Below are 17,631 nucleotides of genomic sequence, written 5' to 3' on the forward strand. Positions count from 1 at the left end.
AAAACTAATCTATGAGTTTAGAAATAAAGATAGTGGTTACCCTTGGTGGGGCAGGTAGTGATCTGAGGAAGATCTTGTAGATGTGGTATAATGTATTCTTGATCTGGAGGCTGAGTACATGGATATATTGAAATGGCACACTTTTCTGTATAGGTGTTTACTGCAATAAAAAGCTAAAGAATGTATATTTTATGTGGGTGTAAGGTACAAGGAAAAAGAAAACAAACCTGAATCTCTAATAAGAAACAGTATTACCATTTCAAAGGTTCTCTATGCTGTGTTACACTATTCTAAATTTGCTCTTTGTCTTTCACTCTCTTGATCATTAAATTTTATTTTTGGACGTTATATGTCCAAATGGTGTCAGGTTATATGTAACCTATGGCTTTCTTTTTTCCCCTCAACATTACAGTTTTGAGATTCGTCCACGCTTGAGAGCGATAATTCATCTTTTCTCTTTTTTTTGACCGTATTTCACACCCCTTAACAATACTGAATCCTCCTATCCATGACTGCGATGCAGCTCTCCGTTTATTCAAGGCTTTGCTTAGCTCTTTCAAAAACGTTCATAATTTTCTTCATGAAATCTTGCATTTCTTTGATTAGATCTATTCCTAAACACTTTTTCTTTTTTGTTGCTCTTGCCAAGTGCTTCTAAGCATTACCCTTCATTCCCACTGTCGCTCGAGAGTCTGCCAATATTAAGGAATTTTTTTAAAAAAGGCCGGGGGGGGGGGGACTTAACTTCGCCTGATACGTTCTAACTCTCAGCGTTCCAAACGCCTCCAACTAGTTTCTGACCATTGCTCTATCCGTAGGTCCATCTGCACGAAAACCGTCTCAAGGAGCGCGGAAAATGTCTCCCCAGGGCTCGAGGCGGAGCCTGTACGTGCTGACGTCAAGGGCACGCAATACCTTAGAGGCCGGGGAAGGGCGGGGCCGGTAAGGGGACCTGCTGCTGGGAGAGCAGCGGCCGGAGCGGGGGCCATGGCGAAGCTGCTGAGCTGCGTCCTAGGCCCCCGGCTCTACAAAATCTACCGGGAAAGGGACTCAGAAAGGGCCCCGTCCAGCGTCCCCGAGACTCCAACTTCAGTCACTACCCCCCCTTCCAGCTCCTGGGTGAGTCGAGCTCTCCCCTGATCAAAAACATGGTACGGCCCAAACCCCTTTGCGGCCTTTGCTCCCCAGCAGCGCCCAATATTGGAAATCGGGGGAGCCTGCTTGTCAAGCCAGTTGTCTGCAAAGTGCTCTTTGTGTTTCCTGGGTTAAAGTCACGCCTGCGGACCGGCTTCCTCCTTTATCGCCGTTTGCCACCGCTTTCTCATTCTGACTACCACTCCTTGCTTTTTCCTTTTGTGGCCCCCCACCCTGTCTTTCGTGGTTCGTGCTGGTCCCAGTTGACTCTAAGTACTGGAAGAGACCCTGCGCGGATTCGAGAGCTGGATGATTCTGCCGTCAGACTCTCGATTTCTTCTGCCTCAGTGCCCTCCCCAGTTCTGTTTTATCTTCCTTCCACCCTGGCCTTGAATTTCAAGATGATTTCTACATACGTATCCGCTGACCCCCACCCAACCGCCCACCCTATCTTGGAGGCCCTAGGGTCATCACATCCGTGAAAGCTGGGGGTGGTGGTAGACTGTGCCCCTACATGTTTTCTACCTTTTCATTGGTAGTCTCAGACTGTGTTTATTGCCCTCCAGAGCTGCCCGCCCTCAGCCACATTCTCTTCCTTAATCACCCCACTGTTACTTCTGATCTTCTTTCCCTCTTCAAGTTGTCACAGTGTCTCTCCTTTCTTCTCTAACTCCTGTCCCCATATGCACATGCCCACAACCCATTTGAAACTGGGTCATGAAAAAAGATCACGAAATGTCCAGTGAGGCTGTCACTTTTGCTCGCAAGTCCAGGTCCCTATGTTCTCATGGTCTGAGGGAGGAAACCGAGTTTAGAGTGGGGGTTGGGAAGAGCGGCTTCTTAGGGAGCCAGGGATGTCCCAGGAGGGATAACTTTGGAGGCTAGAACCCAGGGACACACGTCTGGGCTCTCAAAGGGAAGGAAGGACTTGTCAATGGACATGGTCCTTGACTCGGTTGTCTGTTTTGGCAGGATACGTACTACCAACCTCGTGCCCTGGAGAAGCATGCTGACAGCATTCTGGCACTGGTATGTCTGCCCTGATGTCTGGGACTACTGCATCTTTTCCCATCCAGTTGCCTTCCCGAACTTTCTCCTCCCCAGCGTGGGGGAAGGCAGCGCTCCTGGGGGTTGGGGGGATGCTCTGGGCTCTGCAGCCAACCTCTCCAACATAAGTGTGGACACGCTCTCAAGCACACATACTTGGCATTCCCCTTTGGTGTGTGCACTGCTTTCTGTGGGGCAGCCTGAGCCCTGAGGAAAATGTGTTTACTCTTGGGACTGTCTGCAGGTGCTGAGTCCTGTGGTCCCCAGTGACTTGTCCTCCCTGGCAACTAACCTCTTGGCTGCAAAGACAGCTGTTTTCTCTGGCAGAGTTCCTGTGGTGACGTTTGTGCATCTCTTGGGGACCAGGCCAGGCACTGTCCTGAGCAGGGCTGATTGAAAAGGCTTGGTTCATTTGAGCAGAAAAAGAAACTGGCCTTTAAATGTGGTGAAATTATGTCTGGAGACAAGAGGAAGAAACGGGAACATATACCTAATCTCCCCAGCCTCTGTTATGCTCTGATATGTTGCCTTTCAACAAATATTAAGCACCTACTGTGTTATGCACAGAATAGGTCCTTGATATGATCTCCCTCAGGTTATCCACTTTGCTCAGAGCCTAGGCCTGGAAACGGCAAACCTGTGTGTGTGTATTGATTGCTTGTCCCTGTCTCTCTGCTGCAGGCTTCAGTCTTCTGGTCCATCTCTTACTACTCCTCTCCCTTCGCCTTCTTCTACTTATACAGGAAAGGTCAGTGTGGTTTCAAAGGTGGTGGGCAGGTTGTTGGCAAATGAGCCAACCCCCGCTAAAGAGGAAAGGGGACCTGTGAGGATGGCTTGGCTTCCCTCTTCCATCAGGCATCTTCTTCCTCCAAGGGCATGGCTGTCCCAAAGAGAGGGTATGGGGTGGAGGTGGGGGCTGTCCTGGGAAGAGATGCCAAGGGGCAGTGGGGAAAACTTCTCACATAATGCCTCTCTCCTCCTAGGTTACTTGAGCTTGTCCAAAGTGGTGCCGTTTTCTCACTATGCTGGGACGTTACTACTACTCTTGGCAGGCGTGGCCTGTCTCCGAGGTAGGTCCAGAGGGAGCCTGGTTTGAATCTAGCCTTCACTAGATTATATAGTATATTATATAGCTTTTGAAAATATAATTTTTTTTTTATTAAAGATTTTTATTTATTTGACAGACAGATCACAAGTAGGCAGAGAGGCAGGCAGAGAGAGGAGGAGGCAGGCTCCCTGCTGAGCAGAGAGCCCGATGTGAGGCTCGATCCCAGGACCCTGGGATCATGACCTGAGCCGAAGGCAGAGGCTTTAACCACTGAGCCACTCAGGCGCCCCTGAAAATATAATTTTTTGCTGGGTGCTGAGGGGGAGTAATTGGGAATGGTGAAGACGTGATCTTTTCCTTAAAGGATTTGGTTGTAAGTATGAAAAACTAATTGGTAGAAAACTTTGGTATTTTCTGGAAAAGATGCATGTAGCCTACAATAATTCTGCACATATCCACATATATGTTTGTAATAATCCGAAATTGGAAACAAGTCCATGGTCACAAATAGTAGGATGGATAAATACTTTCGAGGGTTCTAGTTCTACAACAGAACACAACAGAGCAATGCAAGTGAACAGATTTAAGCTACACTTCGTAACACAGTTGAGTCTCAAAATTGTTGCATTCAACATTACAGATAATATATGCAGTGTATTTCCACTTACGTGAATTTCAAAAAGGCAATATAGGTGGCAGAGGCATATATAAAGGCATATATAAGTGGCAGACACAGGCATGGTTATCTTGAGAATCAGGAGAGATTACCTGGGAGAGGGAGGGAACAAGAGAGGGAGGACTCTTGGAGGGATGTGACTTTGTTCTCTTCCTTGACTCACTCAGGTGATAGTCACATAAATGTTTGCTTTGTTTTTTGTTTTTTGTTTTTTTTTTTTTTAACTGAATGTGTGTTGTATAAGCGTAGTTATATCTCACAGTTTAATAGTGAAGAGATGATCCAAATCATTGCCCCTTGGCAGGTGCACATGACAAATACTGGGCGAAGGGATGCTTGGAGAGGGAATGGCAGGTCAGGAGCTGGATGGCTACAATTGGGCCCAGACAGGGGTGAGGACCTTCTGCCTGCGGTGTTCTGCCTCCCGATCTCCATCGGGTTGGGCTCCCTCCTCAGAGAGTCCTGCCCTGACCTCCTGATCTAAAAGTAGTTCCCGGGGCGCCTGGGTGACTCAGTGGGTTAAGCCGCTGCCTTCGTCTCAGGTCATGATCTCAGGGTCCTGGGATCGAATCCCGCATCGGGCTCTCCGCTCAGCAGGGAGCCTGCTTCCCTCCTCTCCCTCTGCCTGCCTCTCTGCTTACTTGTGATCTCTCTATGTAAAATAAATAAATAAAATCCTTTTAAAAATAAATAAATAAATAAATAAAAGTAGCTCCCACTCCTCAGTTTTGTACTACACTTAAATTTTATTTATTTTTAATTTGGGGACAAAAATTAAATACAGAAGAGCTCAGAGAACACAATACTATAATAATAATAATAATTTTTTTTTTTAAAGATTTATTTATTTGACAGATCACAAGTAGGCAGAGAGGCAGGCAGAGAGAGAGAGGAGGAAGCAGACTCTCCACTGAGCAGAGAGCCCGATGCGGGGCTCGATCCCAGGACCCCGGGATCATGACCCGAGCCGAAGGCAGATACTTAACTGGCTGAGCCACCCAGGCACCCCAATATCATAAAGAACTGAAATGCTTATGTTCTATGATACTGTTTCAGATACCTTTGGTCAATAAAATACTGAAGCTTTGCATTTCGAGCTGGCATTCCCATTGGAATCTTCCCCAGTTCTGTGTTCCTCTTTCCCCAGAAGTCACCATTGCCATTTGGCGGGGTTTCTTTCTTGGTCCCCATTTTTATATTTTTATGAAAGATACGCCTCACTTTATCAAATCTAAGCTGTTATGAATTGTAAAATGCATTTCGATTCAGTTTTCAAATGTGAAGGGAAACAGATGTTTTAGAATCTATGAAATACGGTAACTAAAAACAATATATAGCCCTTCTTTTTTTTTTTTATTAAAGGTTTTATTTATTTATTTGACAGAGATCACAAGTAGGCAGAGAGAGAGGAAGGGAAGCAGGCTCCCTGCTGAGCAGAGAGCCGGATGTGGGGCTCAATCCCAGGACCCTGGGATCATGACCTGAGCCAAAGACAGAGGCTTTAACCCACTGAGCCACCCAGGTGCCCCTACAGCCCTTCTTTTGTTCATTTTACATTTTTGAATTTTTTTTTTTTTTAGATTTTATTTATTTATTTGACAGCGATCACAAGTAGGCAGAGAGGCAGGCAGAGAGAGAGGAGGAAGCAGGCTCCCCGCTGAGCAGAGAGCCCGATGCGGGGCTCGATCCCAGAACCCCGGGATCACGACCCGAGCCGAAGGCAGAGGCTCAACCCACTGAGCCACCCAGGTGCCCCTGTTAATTTTACATTTTTGGCACAACTGGCATCACACTGGACAAACCATTCTGCACCTTGCTTTGTTCTGCATATCGTCTGGGGCCTCTACCCCTGATGATAATAGCATTCTGGTTCATTTCTGGTTTTATTTTCTTGGTAGCACTTACCCCTCTCTGAAATGTTCTTGTTTACTTGCTTACCATCTTTCTCCAGTCCCACCCCACCCCCAACCAAAGCCCCAGCTCTCAGTGCTGGAACCTGTGTGTCTCATTTCCGGTGCCTCCCATGTCATTGGTGCCTGGCCCATGACATCTGTCAGGTCAGTGAAAGCAGAGAAGTCAGGGCTTCAGATTCCTTGGCAGTGAAGGGAGAGCAGATGTGACCGCCAAAGGGCCAGATGAAGAGAGGAAAGAGCTGAGCATTGAGGATGGTTCTTGTTTCAGAGAAGGAAGTGGAAGGGAGGCTGGGAGGAGCAGTCTGGATATCAGAAGGTGGCAAAGATGGACCCAGGAAGCAGAGGAGGAAGGAGTCTCAAGGAACAGGAAGAGTGCTGAGAGCACAGTTGGAAGAGAGCGGGGACAGAGAAAGGGGACTCAGCATTCAGTGAGGAAGTGATTGTGGGGCAAGAGCAGGAGCCAGGAAGCCAGATGGCAGGGAGTTAGACTGTACAGAAAAGAGAGGGAAAGCAGGCAGCGGAGAACGCTGGCAGGGAGAAGAGAAACTCCGCGCTCACCGGGGTGAAAAGTAAGGTTGCATGTTACTGTGGTAAGACTGGGAAGGTGAACATTCTGGAGGGTGGAGCATCGGTAGCTTGTCAAGAAACAAACTGAAGAAGCTGAGTGGGAGGGGAACACTAAAGCTACATATGAAGGAAGGGGGTCAGCTCGACTCTCCTGTTTCCCCAGACTCTGGGCCATCTGTTCCTTTTCCTCCCACTTCTCTTTCCAGGGCCTTCTCCTTGCCCATCTCTAAGCTTCTTTCCGAAACTTACTCAGCTTGCTCTTCCACTTTTCTTAACGCTGTTTCCTGTCCTCTCTCTCCCAGGCATCGGCCGCTGGACCAACCCCCAGTACAGGCAGTTCATCACCATCTTGGAGGCAACACATAGGAACCAGTCTGCAGAAAACAAGGTGAGAGGTGCCAGACGTCTGGGTTCCCTGGCAGCTGCTTCCTCAGCTGCCTCCCTGGAGCACTGGGCACCAGCTTCTGCCTGGGGCGGAAGGTGGGTTTTGCCACAGACCACACTGGGTTTTCTCTTGCCCATCTCTGTATCCCCTCCCACCCTGTGCAAGTGAACTGTCCACCCAAGGAATCTTTCTCCCCACCACTCCTAATGGAGTGGTCCACAGTGTTTCTTAGAAGGGGGTCTTTTCTCTATCACAGCAGCTCAGTTCTGTAAATGGTGTTAATTTTTTTTTTTTTTAAGATTTTATTTATTTGGGACGCCTGGGTGGCTCAGTTGGTTAAGCAGCTGCCTCCGGCTCAGGCCATGATCCCAGCATCCTGGGATCGAGTCCCACATCGGGCTCCTTGCTCAGCAGGGAGCCTGCTTCTCCCTCTGCCTCTGCCTGCCATTCTGTCTGCCTGTGCTCGCTCTCTCCCCCTCTCTCTCTCTGATAAATAAAATCTTTAAAAAAAAAAAAAGATTTTATTTATTTATTTGACAGAGAGAGATCACAAGTAGACGGAGAGGCAGGCAGAGAGAGAGATAGAGGGAAGCAGGCTCCCTGCTGAGCAGAGAGCCCGATGCGGGACTCAATCCCAGGACCCTGAGATCATGACCTGAGCCGAAGGCAGTGGCTTAACCCACTGAGCCACCCAGGCGCCCCAAATGGTGTTAATTTTGTCCGTGTGCATCAAACACCATGCTAGTTTGGTTCAGAGATGGGACAAGATGGACAGGTATGTCCACTCTTGTGCCCGGAAGCACAGTGTGGTGCCAAGAGGGAGAAAGGCTAGGGCACAGTGTCCTTGGAGTTGGGCCAGCCCAGCTGGTGCTGGAGTGTGATTATCTTTCAGAAGGGGCTTTGGGGCCCTATAAAACTCTTCCCTGTTAGAAAGGGGTTCCTGGGATCAAACAGCTGTGACCACCGTCATCATGCTCCACACTGCCATTTATGGAGCTATGGAATGATGTCCTGGCACGCCGCTGTCTGAGGCATTTTGCATACACCCTTCCCAGGCCTCACAACAACCACATTAGGTGGTATTATTATACCTCTGAGGAAATAGACACAAAGAGGTTCAGTAACCAGCAGAGTCACGGAGCAAAGGAAGTGGCTGGGTCTGGATTTGCCTCCAGGTCTGAGCAGAGTCTGCCTGAAATTTGCTTTTCTTCATTTTGTTTTGTTTTGCCATTTACATTTTTGTACAGTGTTTCTATTGTTCTTTCTTAGTCAAGTTATTTTTGAAAATGTCAAAAAATTTCTGTGAGGGAAAATTAAAAAACAGCTCTTAAAATATAGCACTGGGCACTCTGGGGATGAGGGAGGGAGTACAGAATAGAAGACACAGTTTCCGCCACCCTCAAAAAGCATGTGGGCAGACTGAGTGGGATGACCAGAGGTGTAGATGGTCTGGGTGGCCTCACCAGCTCCTGACTGCAGAAGTTGAAGGAAGGGAGGTGGCCATGAGGATGGAACTGTCGGAGAGGGCCTCATTCAAGAGATGGTCCCAATGCAAAGGAAGCACCGTAGGCATGACTTTCCTCCTTCCCTTTCACCCAGCCTCCAGGACAGCATCAGGTAAAGACCCAGTGGGGGAGAGGGCATGTCCAGCCAACAGACCCCCCCCACACCCACACTTCCTCCTTCAGAAGCACCAACACCTCCAGCCACCTATTCTGGGTGTGGGTCAAGCACACACACACTTTGCTTTTTGGAAAAGCAAAGACTATTAAGTTTCTCTTCTAGAGGCAGCCAGGCCAGTCTTGAGAACAGATAGAGCCTCCTCTCTTGCCTGATTTTTCAGGCCATAACAGAGCTTACCCTCTGTGAACTGGGCGGGTGGGGGGGGGGTGAGGGGGATGTTGACTTGTTTCCCCCTCCCCTGATGTGCAGGGGTGAATCTTGTGGTTGATGAGGGTGAGATGAGGTTGGGTAGGTAAGCCTGCCCTCTTAGTCGCCCTTTTCCTCCCCCTCCTTTTTCTCTCCCTGCCCACCACAGAGGCAGCTCGCCAACTACAACTTTGACTTTAAGAGCTGGCCAGTCGACTTCCACTGGGAAGAGCCCAGCAGCCGGTGAGGTCCCAGTTCTTTCATTCCCTCCCTGCTCTGTCCTGTCCCGCACCTCTAGCCCCATTTGGGGCTCCAGGGCCTGCTCTCCAGCGCCATCTCCTCGTTCCTAGATCCCTGCCCTCTGGACCTCAGATGTCCAGCTTGCTGCTCCTGACTCCATCCTCCCCTGCATCTTTCCATCCTCAGGAAAGAGTCTCGAGGGGGCCCTTCCCGCCAGGGTGTGGCCCTGCTTCGCCCGGAGCCCCTGCACCGGGGGACAGCAGACACTCTCCTCAACCGGGTCAAGAAACTGCCTTGTCAGATCACCAGGTGGGAAGCAACAGGGAGAGAGGCCCGCTGGGGTGGAGGGGATGTGGAGTGAGGACTCCAGGACTGGGTGCTCCAGTTCAGTCCAGGACTGGTGCTCTAGATGTCATTTACTGGGCCTCGAGCTGTTTGTGGTAGTTTCTAATCTCGATTTGTATGTGAAGAAAAGAGGCTCAGAGAAGTTCAGAGTCTCACAGAAGGATTGGGATGAAGGTGAATGAAGGATTAGGATATTAACACGATTCTGTCTGATGACAAAAGCTCTTTCATTTTGTTATTTTTTCAATTTATTTAAGTAAGCTCTGCACCCAACATGGGCCTTGAACTCAGGACCCTGAGCGCAAGAGTGACATGTTCTACCAACTGAGCCAGCCAGGTGCCCTACAAAAGCTCTTTTAATGAGGCTGGGAGGGAAGAATGAGGTTGGGGGTGCGGTGGAGACACATAGCCCTAGCCGGAGCAGGGTCTGGTGGCAGCTGTGTCCTTGTCCTGGACACTCTGCACCTTGGCTATTCTACCTTAAGCGAGCTAGTTTCTGCATCCGTAAATAGCCCACCTCGCAGGATTGGTGAGATTAGGTAGGGTAACCTGTTCACAAAGGCTTCTACCTTGTGTGGGGCCCTGAGCGCACATGACAAAGCCCAAGTAAGTCATAGCTGTAGTGTCACAGTAGTAAGCATCGGTACCTTGCCGTGGTGCAGGTGCTGTGGGGATTTTCTGTTGCTGGGGCCTGGGAGGCAAGTTCTGGGATACCAAGGAAGTGGGAGGGTTTAGCGGTCAGTGTGGACAGTGTGCCCCCTTGTCAGAGGGGCAAACCAGATTTGCAGCTTTGAGGGGATGCTGGATGGAGTGGTACAGTGTTTTTCTGGGGACAAATCCTATTTCAGGATTAACTGGAAATGGTTAATTGCCTTTTTTAGGAACAGCACCTACCTATGTGTCGAAAGTAGCACGTTGGTTCAGTAAATATTTTCATCCCCTACTCTGTGTCAGGCTCTGGCCATCGGCCGCATGGCAGATAGAAGGCACATCTCAGTAAATGGAACAGTCAGGTCTCTGCCCCCATGGAGTTTGCAGTCTGGTTTGGTGTTTTTCAAACAGTGGATCTTGGGGGACCTGGGTGGCTCAGTCGGTTGGGCGTCCAACTCTTGATTTTGACTAAGTTCATGATCTCAGAGTCTTGGGATTGGCCCACCTCTAGTGCTGTGCCCCTTAGGGAGTTTACTTTCCTCTCCTCCACCCCCTGTCCCTCACCCTGCTCATGTACACACACTCTCTCTCTCTCTCTCTCTTATTTGACAGAGATTATAAGCATGCAGAGAGGCAGTTAGAGGGGTGGGGGGGAAGCAGGCTCCCTACTGAGCAGAGAGCCCAATTCAGGGCTCGATACCAGGACCCTGAGATCATGACCTGAGCTGAAGGCAGAGCCTTAACCCACTGAGCCACCCAGGCGCCCCTAAGTAAACACATCTTAAAACAAAATCCAGACTATGGATCTTGACCCATTCAGGAATCTTGAAATCAATTGAGTGAATTAGAGCTATCATTTTTTTTTAAAGTATTATTTAGCTGGGGACTTTTAATAAGTTTCATTTTTAAGATTTATTTATTTAAGAAAGAGAGAGCCAGAGTGCACACCCGCAGTAAGGGGTAGAGTGCGGGAGGAGCAGAAGGAGAGAGAATCTTAAGCAGACTCACACTGAGCCCCAGCCCAGAGATCATGACCTGAGCCGAAACCAAGAGTTGGACATTTAACCAACTGCACCACCGAGGCCCCCTCAGTAGTAATTACACATTAACAGAATCATAATTAGTAATAACTTTGCTTTTACTTACCATATATAGAAAATATCATCTCCTACATTTTTAGTATATGTACAGATGTGTGTACTGGGCCACAAATAAAATGTGCCCCTTATAAAAGGTTGTAGTAAAAAAGTTTGAAAAACATCAGCTTGGTACATACAATATTTCATTAAATCCTTAAGGAGGAACACAAATACATGAGGGTCAAGAAAACAAAACTGAAGTTCAAGGGTGAAGCGGGCCCCAGGGTCTCTGGGTACTAGGGCTGGGATGGGCCCTGGGCCCTCCTGAGCTCAAGGGTCGGCTAACCCCTGTGTTCCCCACAGCTACTTGGTGGCACACACCTTGGGGCGCCGAATGCTGTACCCCGGCTCTGTGTACCTGCTCCAGAAGGCCCTCATGCCTGTGCTGCTGCAGGGCCAGGCCCGGCTGGTGGAAGAGGTGAGGCACCCCTGCCCCACGGCCCGATCCTCCTCCCCCAACCAAGGATGTGACCTCCCGCCCCTCATGTCTCCCTCACTCAGTGTAATGGGCGCCGGGCGAAGCTGCTGGCCTGTGATGGCAACGAGATTGACACCATGTTTGTGGACCGGCGGGGGACAGCAGAGCCCCAGGGACAGAAGCTGGTGAGAGGGAGCAGGGAGCCCAGAGGCAGTTGCGGGGGGCAGCAGAGGCTCTGGGGATCTCAGGCCTCCAGCAGCTCCGAGGAAAGACAGCTGGAATAATCCCTGTCTCCCAGCCCCACCCTCAAGACCTCTTCTCTCGGAAAACCCTGCCATAGCAAAATGGAGCAAGGAGAGGTTGACATTCAAGGACCAAAAAGTAATCTTGTAACGGTCACCACTCAGGCAGCATTTCTACAACCCTGTGGCAGAGAAACTAATTTTTTATGTCAACCCATTTTATAGATGATGAAAGTAAGACCTGGGATAATTTTCCCAGATCACACAGTAAGTGAGAGAGCTGGGATTTGAACCCGGGCTGCCTGGCCTCCCAAGTGGCCTGTCTCCATGAAGCAGTCCCGGAAGGAGCCCTGAGCCAACAGTCTAGGGAGCTGGCTTCTGGTCCTAGCTCTCCCCAGCACTGTCCATGCGAGTCCATGCGAGCCCCATCATCTCTGGGCTTTGGCATGGGACACCGTGGAATGAGTTTATCCGACTCTGTGTCTGGAGCCCAGAGATGGAAAGCAATTGGCATACCACACAAGACAAAGTGTCATGGGAAAAAATAGACTCAAAAGCCAGAAAGGAAAAAAAGTATCCCTACCCATTTCTGAGGGCTGGCCCCGTGCTGGTCTTCCAAGGAGAAGTGGACACTGTGCTGGGTGATTAGTACTTCCTCTTCCTCTGAGGGCTCAGTTTGCTAAGCATTTGCATCCACTTTGCTTCTCTTCTTATACACCTTGTGGGTTGAGAAATTTCCATTCCCCTTGAAGAGAACAGGCCCTTTCCTCTTTCCACATCCTACCACATGGGGCATTTTCTGTCCCAACTTGGCTCCTTCCCAGCCCTCCTTCCTGCCTCCCTCCACAGGTGATCTGCTGTGAGGGGAACGCGGGCTTCTATGAGGTGGGCTGCATTTCTACGCCTCTGGAAGGTAGGCCTGTGGCTCAGCTCTCTTTGTCCCTGTCCTTTGGAATGGAACGGCCCCACCTTCCCACACCGATAGAACCTCCCTGCGCCAGATCGTGTGTTCCGAGTGAAGTTTAAAACTCACATCTGGGGGGAAGTGTACTCCCCCTTTGCTAAGCATACATCCCTCCCCTTGGGCTGTGTTCCTAACAGGATGGCCTTTGTTCTGTCCCCACCACACCATCCCTTCTCCCTTCTGCTGCCTCACAGCCTCTGGTGTCATCTTCCCATTCTGGAAAGGCTGGAGTTACTTGCCTCTGAGTTTGAGAGTGTTTAGGGTTCAGTTGCTCTTTCCCCCAGGGCTGGAGGGGTTTGGGGGAGGTGTGGACCATGAGCTCCTAGCCCGTCCCCCCTCCTTCTTTGCAGCTGGATATTCAGTCCTGGGCTGGAACCATCCAGGCTTTGCTGGAAGCACGGTGAGACCCTCTCTGAAATCCCTTTCTTTTCCTGAATTATGGTCTGTCTCCCCCTGGTCAGCCACTAGAGTTAGGGAAAGGAGTGGCTGTTTCTGGTGGGGGAGCTCCCACTCACCTGTCACCTGGGTGCTAAGGGCAGGGAGCCAGACCCTTCCTACAGTGGGAAGCGGCAGGCAGGCTGGTTTCTGGAGAGTGCAGCCCTTCCCACCAGCGTTTTCTTCTGCACCCTCCCTGTCTGTTGCAGGGGAACTGCCAGAAGAGTCCATTTTGGGAGCTTGCCAGTGACCCAGGTGGCCTTTGGTGCTGACTCACTCCAGTCTTTGCCCTTCCTCCTGCAGGGGGTGCCATTTCCTCAGAATGAGGCCAACGCCATGGATGTGGTGGTCCAGTTTGCCATCCACCGCCTGGGCTTCCAGCCCCAGGACATCATCATCTATGCCTGGTCCATCGGCGGCTTCACTGGTACCAGCCTACCTCCTGCCCCCCTCCTCCCAATTTGTGCCACCCCTGCCCCACCCCAAGGAGAGGTAGGGAAATGCATGGGCGGCCTGACAATGGGGTCGAGGCTTAAGGGAGAAGAGGATGGAGGTGGGATATCTGTGTGGGTCTGGAAGAAGGTATCCTGTTTGTATACATTCACGTTTCCTTCCACTCTTATGCCCATTATTTTATTTATTTATTTTTAAAGATTTTGTTTGAGATGGGGCGCCTGGGTGGCTCAGTGGGTTAAAGCCTCTGCCTTCAGCTCAGGTCATGATCCCAGGGTCCTGGGATTGAGCCCCACATCGGGCTCCCTGCTCCGCAGGGAGCCTGCTTCCTCCTCTCTCTCTCTTCCTGCCTCTCTGCCTACTTGTGATCTCTCTCTGTCAAATAAATAAATAAAATCTTTAAAAAAAAAAAAAAAAAGATTTTGTTTGAGAGAGAGAGAGTGAGGGGGAGGGGCAGAGGCAGAGGGATAGAGAGAATTCCAGGCAGACTCCCTGCCAAGCATGGAGCCTGACACAGGGCTCAGTCTCGCCACCCCAAGATCATGATCCAAGCCAAAACCAAGAGTCAGATGCCTAACCAACTGAGCCACCCAGGTGCCCTCTTTTGCCCATTATTAAAAGAAGTAGACCAGGGTCCTGGACAGGGAGCACATCAGGGAAGCGAATCTTTCCTCTGCACATCTTCGATGCACTTTGATGTTCTCTCTCAATCTTTTCCGGAGAGTGCCCTGGCCAAGTGACGTGAGGGGTTAAGGGAGACCTTGGGCTAACCTAACAGGGAGGATGGTGTCAGCCTGTAGGGTCAGTGGGACAGGGGTAGGGTGGTGGGCAGGAGCCTCTCAATCCTCACCCTTCTTTCCTATCCTGGTACCAGCCACGTGGGCAGCCATGTCCTACCCAGACATTAGTGCTGTGATCCTGGATGCCTCCTTTGATGACCTGGTCCCCTTGGCCTTGAAGGTCATGCCAGATAGCTGGAGTGAGTACAACTCCCAGGCCTGCCCTTCCAGGGAAGGGGTGGGCTGGTACTGGGAGCTTCATTCTAACTGGAGACGGATCCTTTTGCTGTGGGTAGGGAGTGGGTCACCCCACTATTGAGAAGCAGGAGGACTCCCCTGTCTGGGGCCTCAGTTTTCTCTGTGAGCATTGGGGACCTTTGTGTTGGGCAAGAGCTTTGTCTCTTCACTTATCCCTTCACTTTTATCTCACTCCAGGGGGCCTGGTGACCAGGACAGTGAGGCAGCACCTCAATCTGAACAATGCAGAACAGCTGTGCAGGTGAGTGAGGGCCGGCCAGCAACACCCTTCCCCGCCTCCCCCCTGTACAGGCTCTGCTTGGTATTCGAGCAGATCTCCCAGTAAGGCCAGACTTTAGGCAATGGGGCCCATTCTTTAATATTTTCTCATCCTTGGGTTATGGGCTAGCCCATGGGGCCCTGTATAGTGGGGGATAAGAAGGCAGCCCTTTGGGGGGTGGGCAGTGGCCAGGTGTTACCGTCTCCCTCTGAACACTCTCTCCCCACAACGCTCTCCTCTGAAGGTACCAGGGCCCTGTGCTGCTGATCCGCAGAACCAAGGATGAGATCATCACCACCACGTGAGTACCGGGGAGCCTCTGCCCTCCTGGATCCCAGATGGACCTAGGAAGTTGCCCTTCCAACCTCTGCCCCTGGAAGGTGTCCAAACCCTCCCTCCCCAAACTCCAGCCTCTTCAGTGTCCATTCTTCCCACCCCCAGGGTTCCTGAGGACATCATGTCCAACCGAGGCAACGACCTCCTGCTGAAGCTCCTGCAGTACCGGTGAGCCAGGGGTGTGTGTACTGACATGGCACAGCGGGGAGCGGGGGAGGAGGGCTTGGGGTGAAGAGTGAAGGGAACTGGGTCCTGACTTCCCATCCCCGTGCTCCCTCTGTAGGTATCCCCGCGTGATGGCAGAGGAGGGTCTTCGAGTGGTGAGGCAGTGGCTAGAGGCCTCCTCACAGCTGGAGGAAGGTGCATGCAGATGCTGTGAGGCCTTTGGGTGGGGACATGGCAAGGCCAGGCACTGACTGGCGTTCCTCTCTCTCCCTAAGCAGCCTCCATTTACAGCCGTTGGGAGGTGGAAGAGGACTGGTGCCTGTCCGTCCTCCGCTCCTACCAGGCAGAAAATGGGCCTGACTTCCCCTGGAGTGTGGGTAAGGATGTCCTGGGGCAGGAGAGGGTGTCGGGAAGAGTCCAGGAAGTGGATGAATACGCGGATGTATGGACCCCGTGTGAGTGCCTCTTCTCTGCAGGAGAGGACATGGATGCAGACGGAAGGCAGCAGCTGGCCTTGTTTCTGGTGAGCTAAGGGGTGGCGAAGGAAGGGGGTGCCCAAATGGCCAGGGGACACATGTAGGCCTCGGGACAGCACTGGAAGTGGCAGCTTGTAGAGAGTGGGTGGTGGTTTCATGGGCCGTGGAGGTGTTTGGTGGCTGCTGCTCACTGCAGTGTTCTGCACCCCACCTGTCCTGCCCTCTTTCTTCAGGCTCAGAAGCATCTGTACAACTTTGAGGCCACCCATTGCACCCCGCTCCCGGCCCAGAACTTCCAGATGCCCTGGCACCTCTAGCAGCCACAGTGGGACTCGTTCTGAAAGAGTGGAACGGGAGGAGACATGAGGAAGGAGCCTCTTATTTGTGATTCTGTGTTTATGTTGCTGTTTGTAGTTTGTGGAAAGTGGGGGACTGTCCCCCTTCTCACTGCCCTCTTGCACGTTTCCCCTCATCCATCCGGCAGTACCTAACCTTGCCCGACACGCACCCTGCATTCGATGAATGAATTATTCCTAGTAATTAATAAAAAGGTATTTTTTCTACAGTTGGGTTAAGTGTTTGACTTCCCGAATGTCCAGGAGCCTGGGGCTGAAGCCCCAAATGGCTGGGTTTTGGGCAACCCAACCCCAGCCAGCCTATTTAACCCTTCCCATCCCTGCTGTTCCCCCAGGCCTTCAGCCCCCAACCAGAACTGTCCTCATACAGTGGGTCCCCAAGCCTCCCTGTTTGCTGGTCTAGTAGTATCATCACGTACAGCCTCCCCTGCTGGCGCCCCAGTCCACCCTGCGTAACCCTGCAGCCTCCCCAGGAGCTCACAGCTTTGTTGCCTACAAAGGGTTCTAGTACCTGATTTCCCCTACTCAGGGATCTTCTATGGATTTCCAGATTCAACCCGCATGGCTTCACCATCAGTACCCCCAGTGTTTCTTGCGAAGATCTTGCTATTCCCATGAGGAGTGAGGAACAGCCCACTCCTCACGTCTTAAGCAGCAAACCCTGCACACCTCACTGTGTCATCAAGTCTCCTTCAACAACAGAGCCTGTCAGGGACGGAGGCCAGAGCTCCAAGGGCTCATGTTCTCCTAGAGCCACACTTCGCCGTTCTGGACAGCTATTAGAAGAAAATCCTTAGTTTAAACCTGAGGAAATTGGTTTCCTCTAACTTCTGTCCTATTTTCAATCCTTGGATTTCATGGAACAGAATAAGTCCTTCTCCCGCCCATCAGTATGTTCCCTGGCCACTTCCTTCTTTGGAAACCTCTTTTCTAGATGACACTCCCCCAGATTTACCACCTTGGCCACCGTTTTGAACAGGCTTAACATGGGCAAGCAATAAAGTTCTGTTGTCCTGGATGGCTGCTGACTAATTTCAGTGTCTCCTGGGCCCCGGGGCATGAAGGTCCTTCTGCAGTCTCTGGGACAGGAGCATACTGAGTCTCCACTGGAAGGGTGATCTCTGAGACTTGTCAGGTGATACGACACCTGGTATTTGGGGTTAAAAGAGAGGAAGTGGCCACAGCTTCACCACTTTGAGCAAACACTGGAGAATTGATGCTGGCGTTCTGCTCCACTGTCCTGTCCCAGGGGGCAAACACGGTGGGAAGTGTGGAGCAAGAAGCTGTAGGACCAGTTGCCAGGTTCTGAACCTCACCCTCCCTCATCTATGAATACAGTTAATCCCTTGGAAAACAAGTCTGTTTAGCTAAATTAACAACCTCTTTGAATGCACATAGGGGGTACCTAGGCCCACCTTCCCACCCTGGAGGCAAAGGACTCCCCCTTCTTGGCCATGGCAACTAGGGACTCCGTTT

General features: G+C 51.0%; 1 protein-coding gene across 1 annotated transcript; it reads left to right on the plus strand.

Annotated features, from left to right (window-relative positions):
- The first annotated feature begins 911 nt into the window (after positions 1-911).
- Positions 912-16,364, plus strand: ABHD16A (abhydrolase domain containing 16A, phospholipase). The gene is made up of 20 exons (XM_032340866.1): positions 912-1,119; positions 2,107-2,163; positions 2,863-2,929; positions 3,165-3,251; positions 6,688-6,773; positions 8,809-8,882; positions 9,066-9,188; positions 11,318-11,432; positions 11,516-11,617; positions 12,524-12,587; positions 12,989-13,038; positions 13,377-13,500; positions 14,401-14,505; positions 14,741-14,804; positions 15,067-15,123; positions 15,264-15,326; positions 15,442-15,518; positions 15,602-15,700; positions 15,800-15,846; positions 16,033-16,364. Exons 1-20 carry the CDS (start codon positions 988-990, stop codon positions 16,114-16,116), a joined length of 1,677 nt encoding a protein of 558 aa, XP_032196757.1. The 5' UTR covers positions 912-987; the 3' UTR covers positions 16,117-16,364.
- The last annotated feature ends 1,267 nt before the right edge of the window (positions 16,365-17,631 follow it).

The sequence above is a fragment of the Mustela erminea genome, chromosome 4, assembly GCF_009829155.1.
Source record: "Mustela erminea isolate mMusErm1 chromosome 4, mMusErm1.Pri, whole genome shotgun sequence".
Taxonomy (NCBI): Eukaryota; Metazoa; Chordata; class Mammalia; order Carnivora; family Mustelidae; genus Mustela; species Mustela erminea.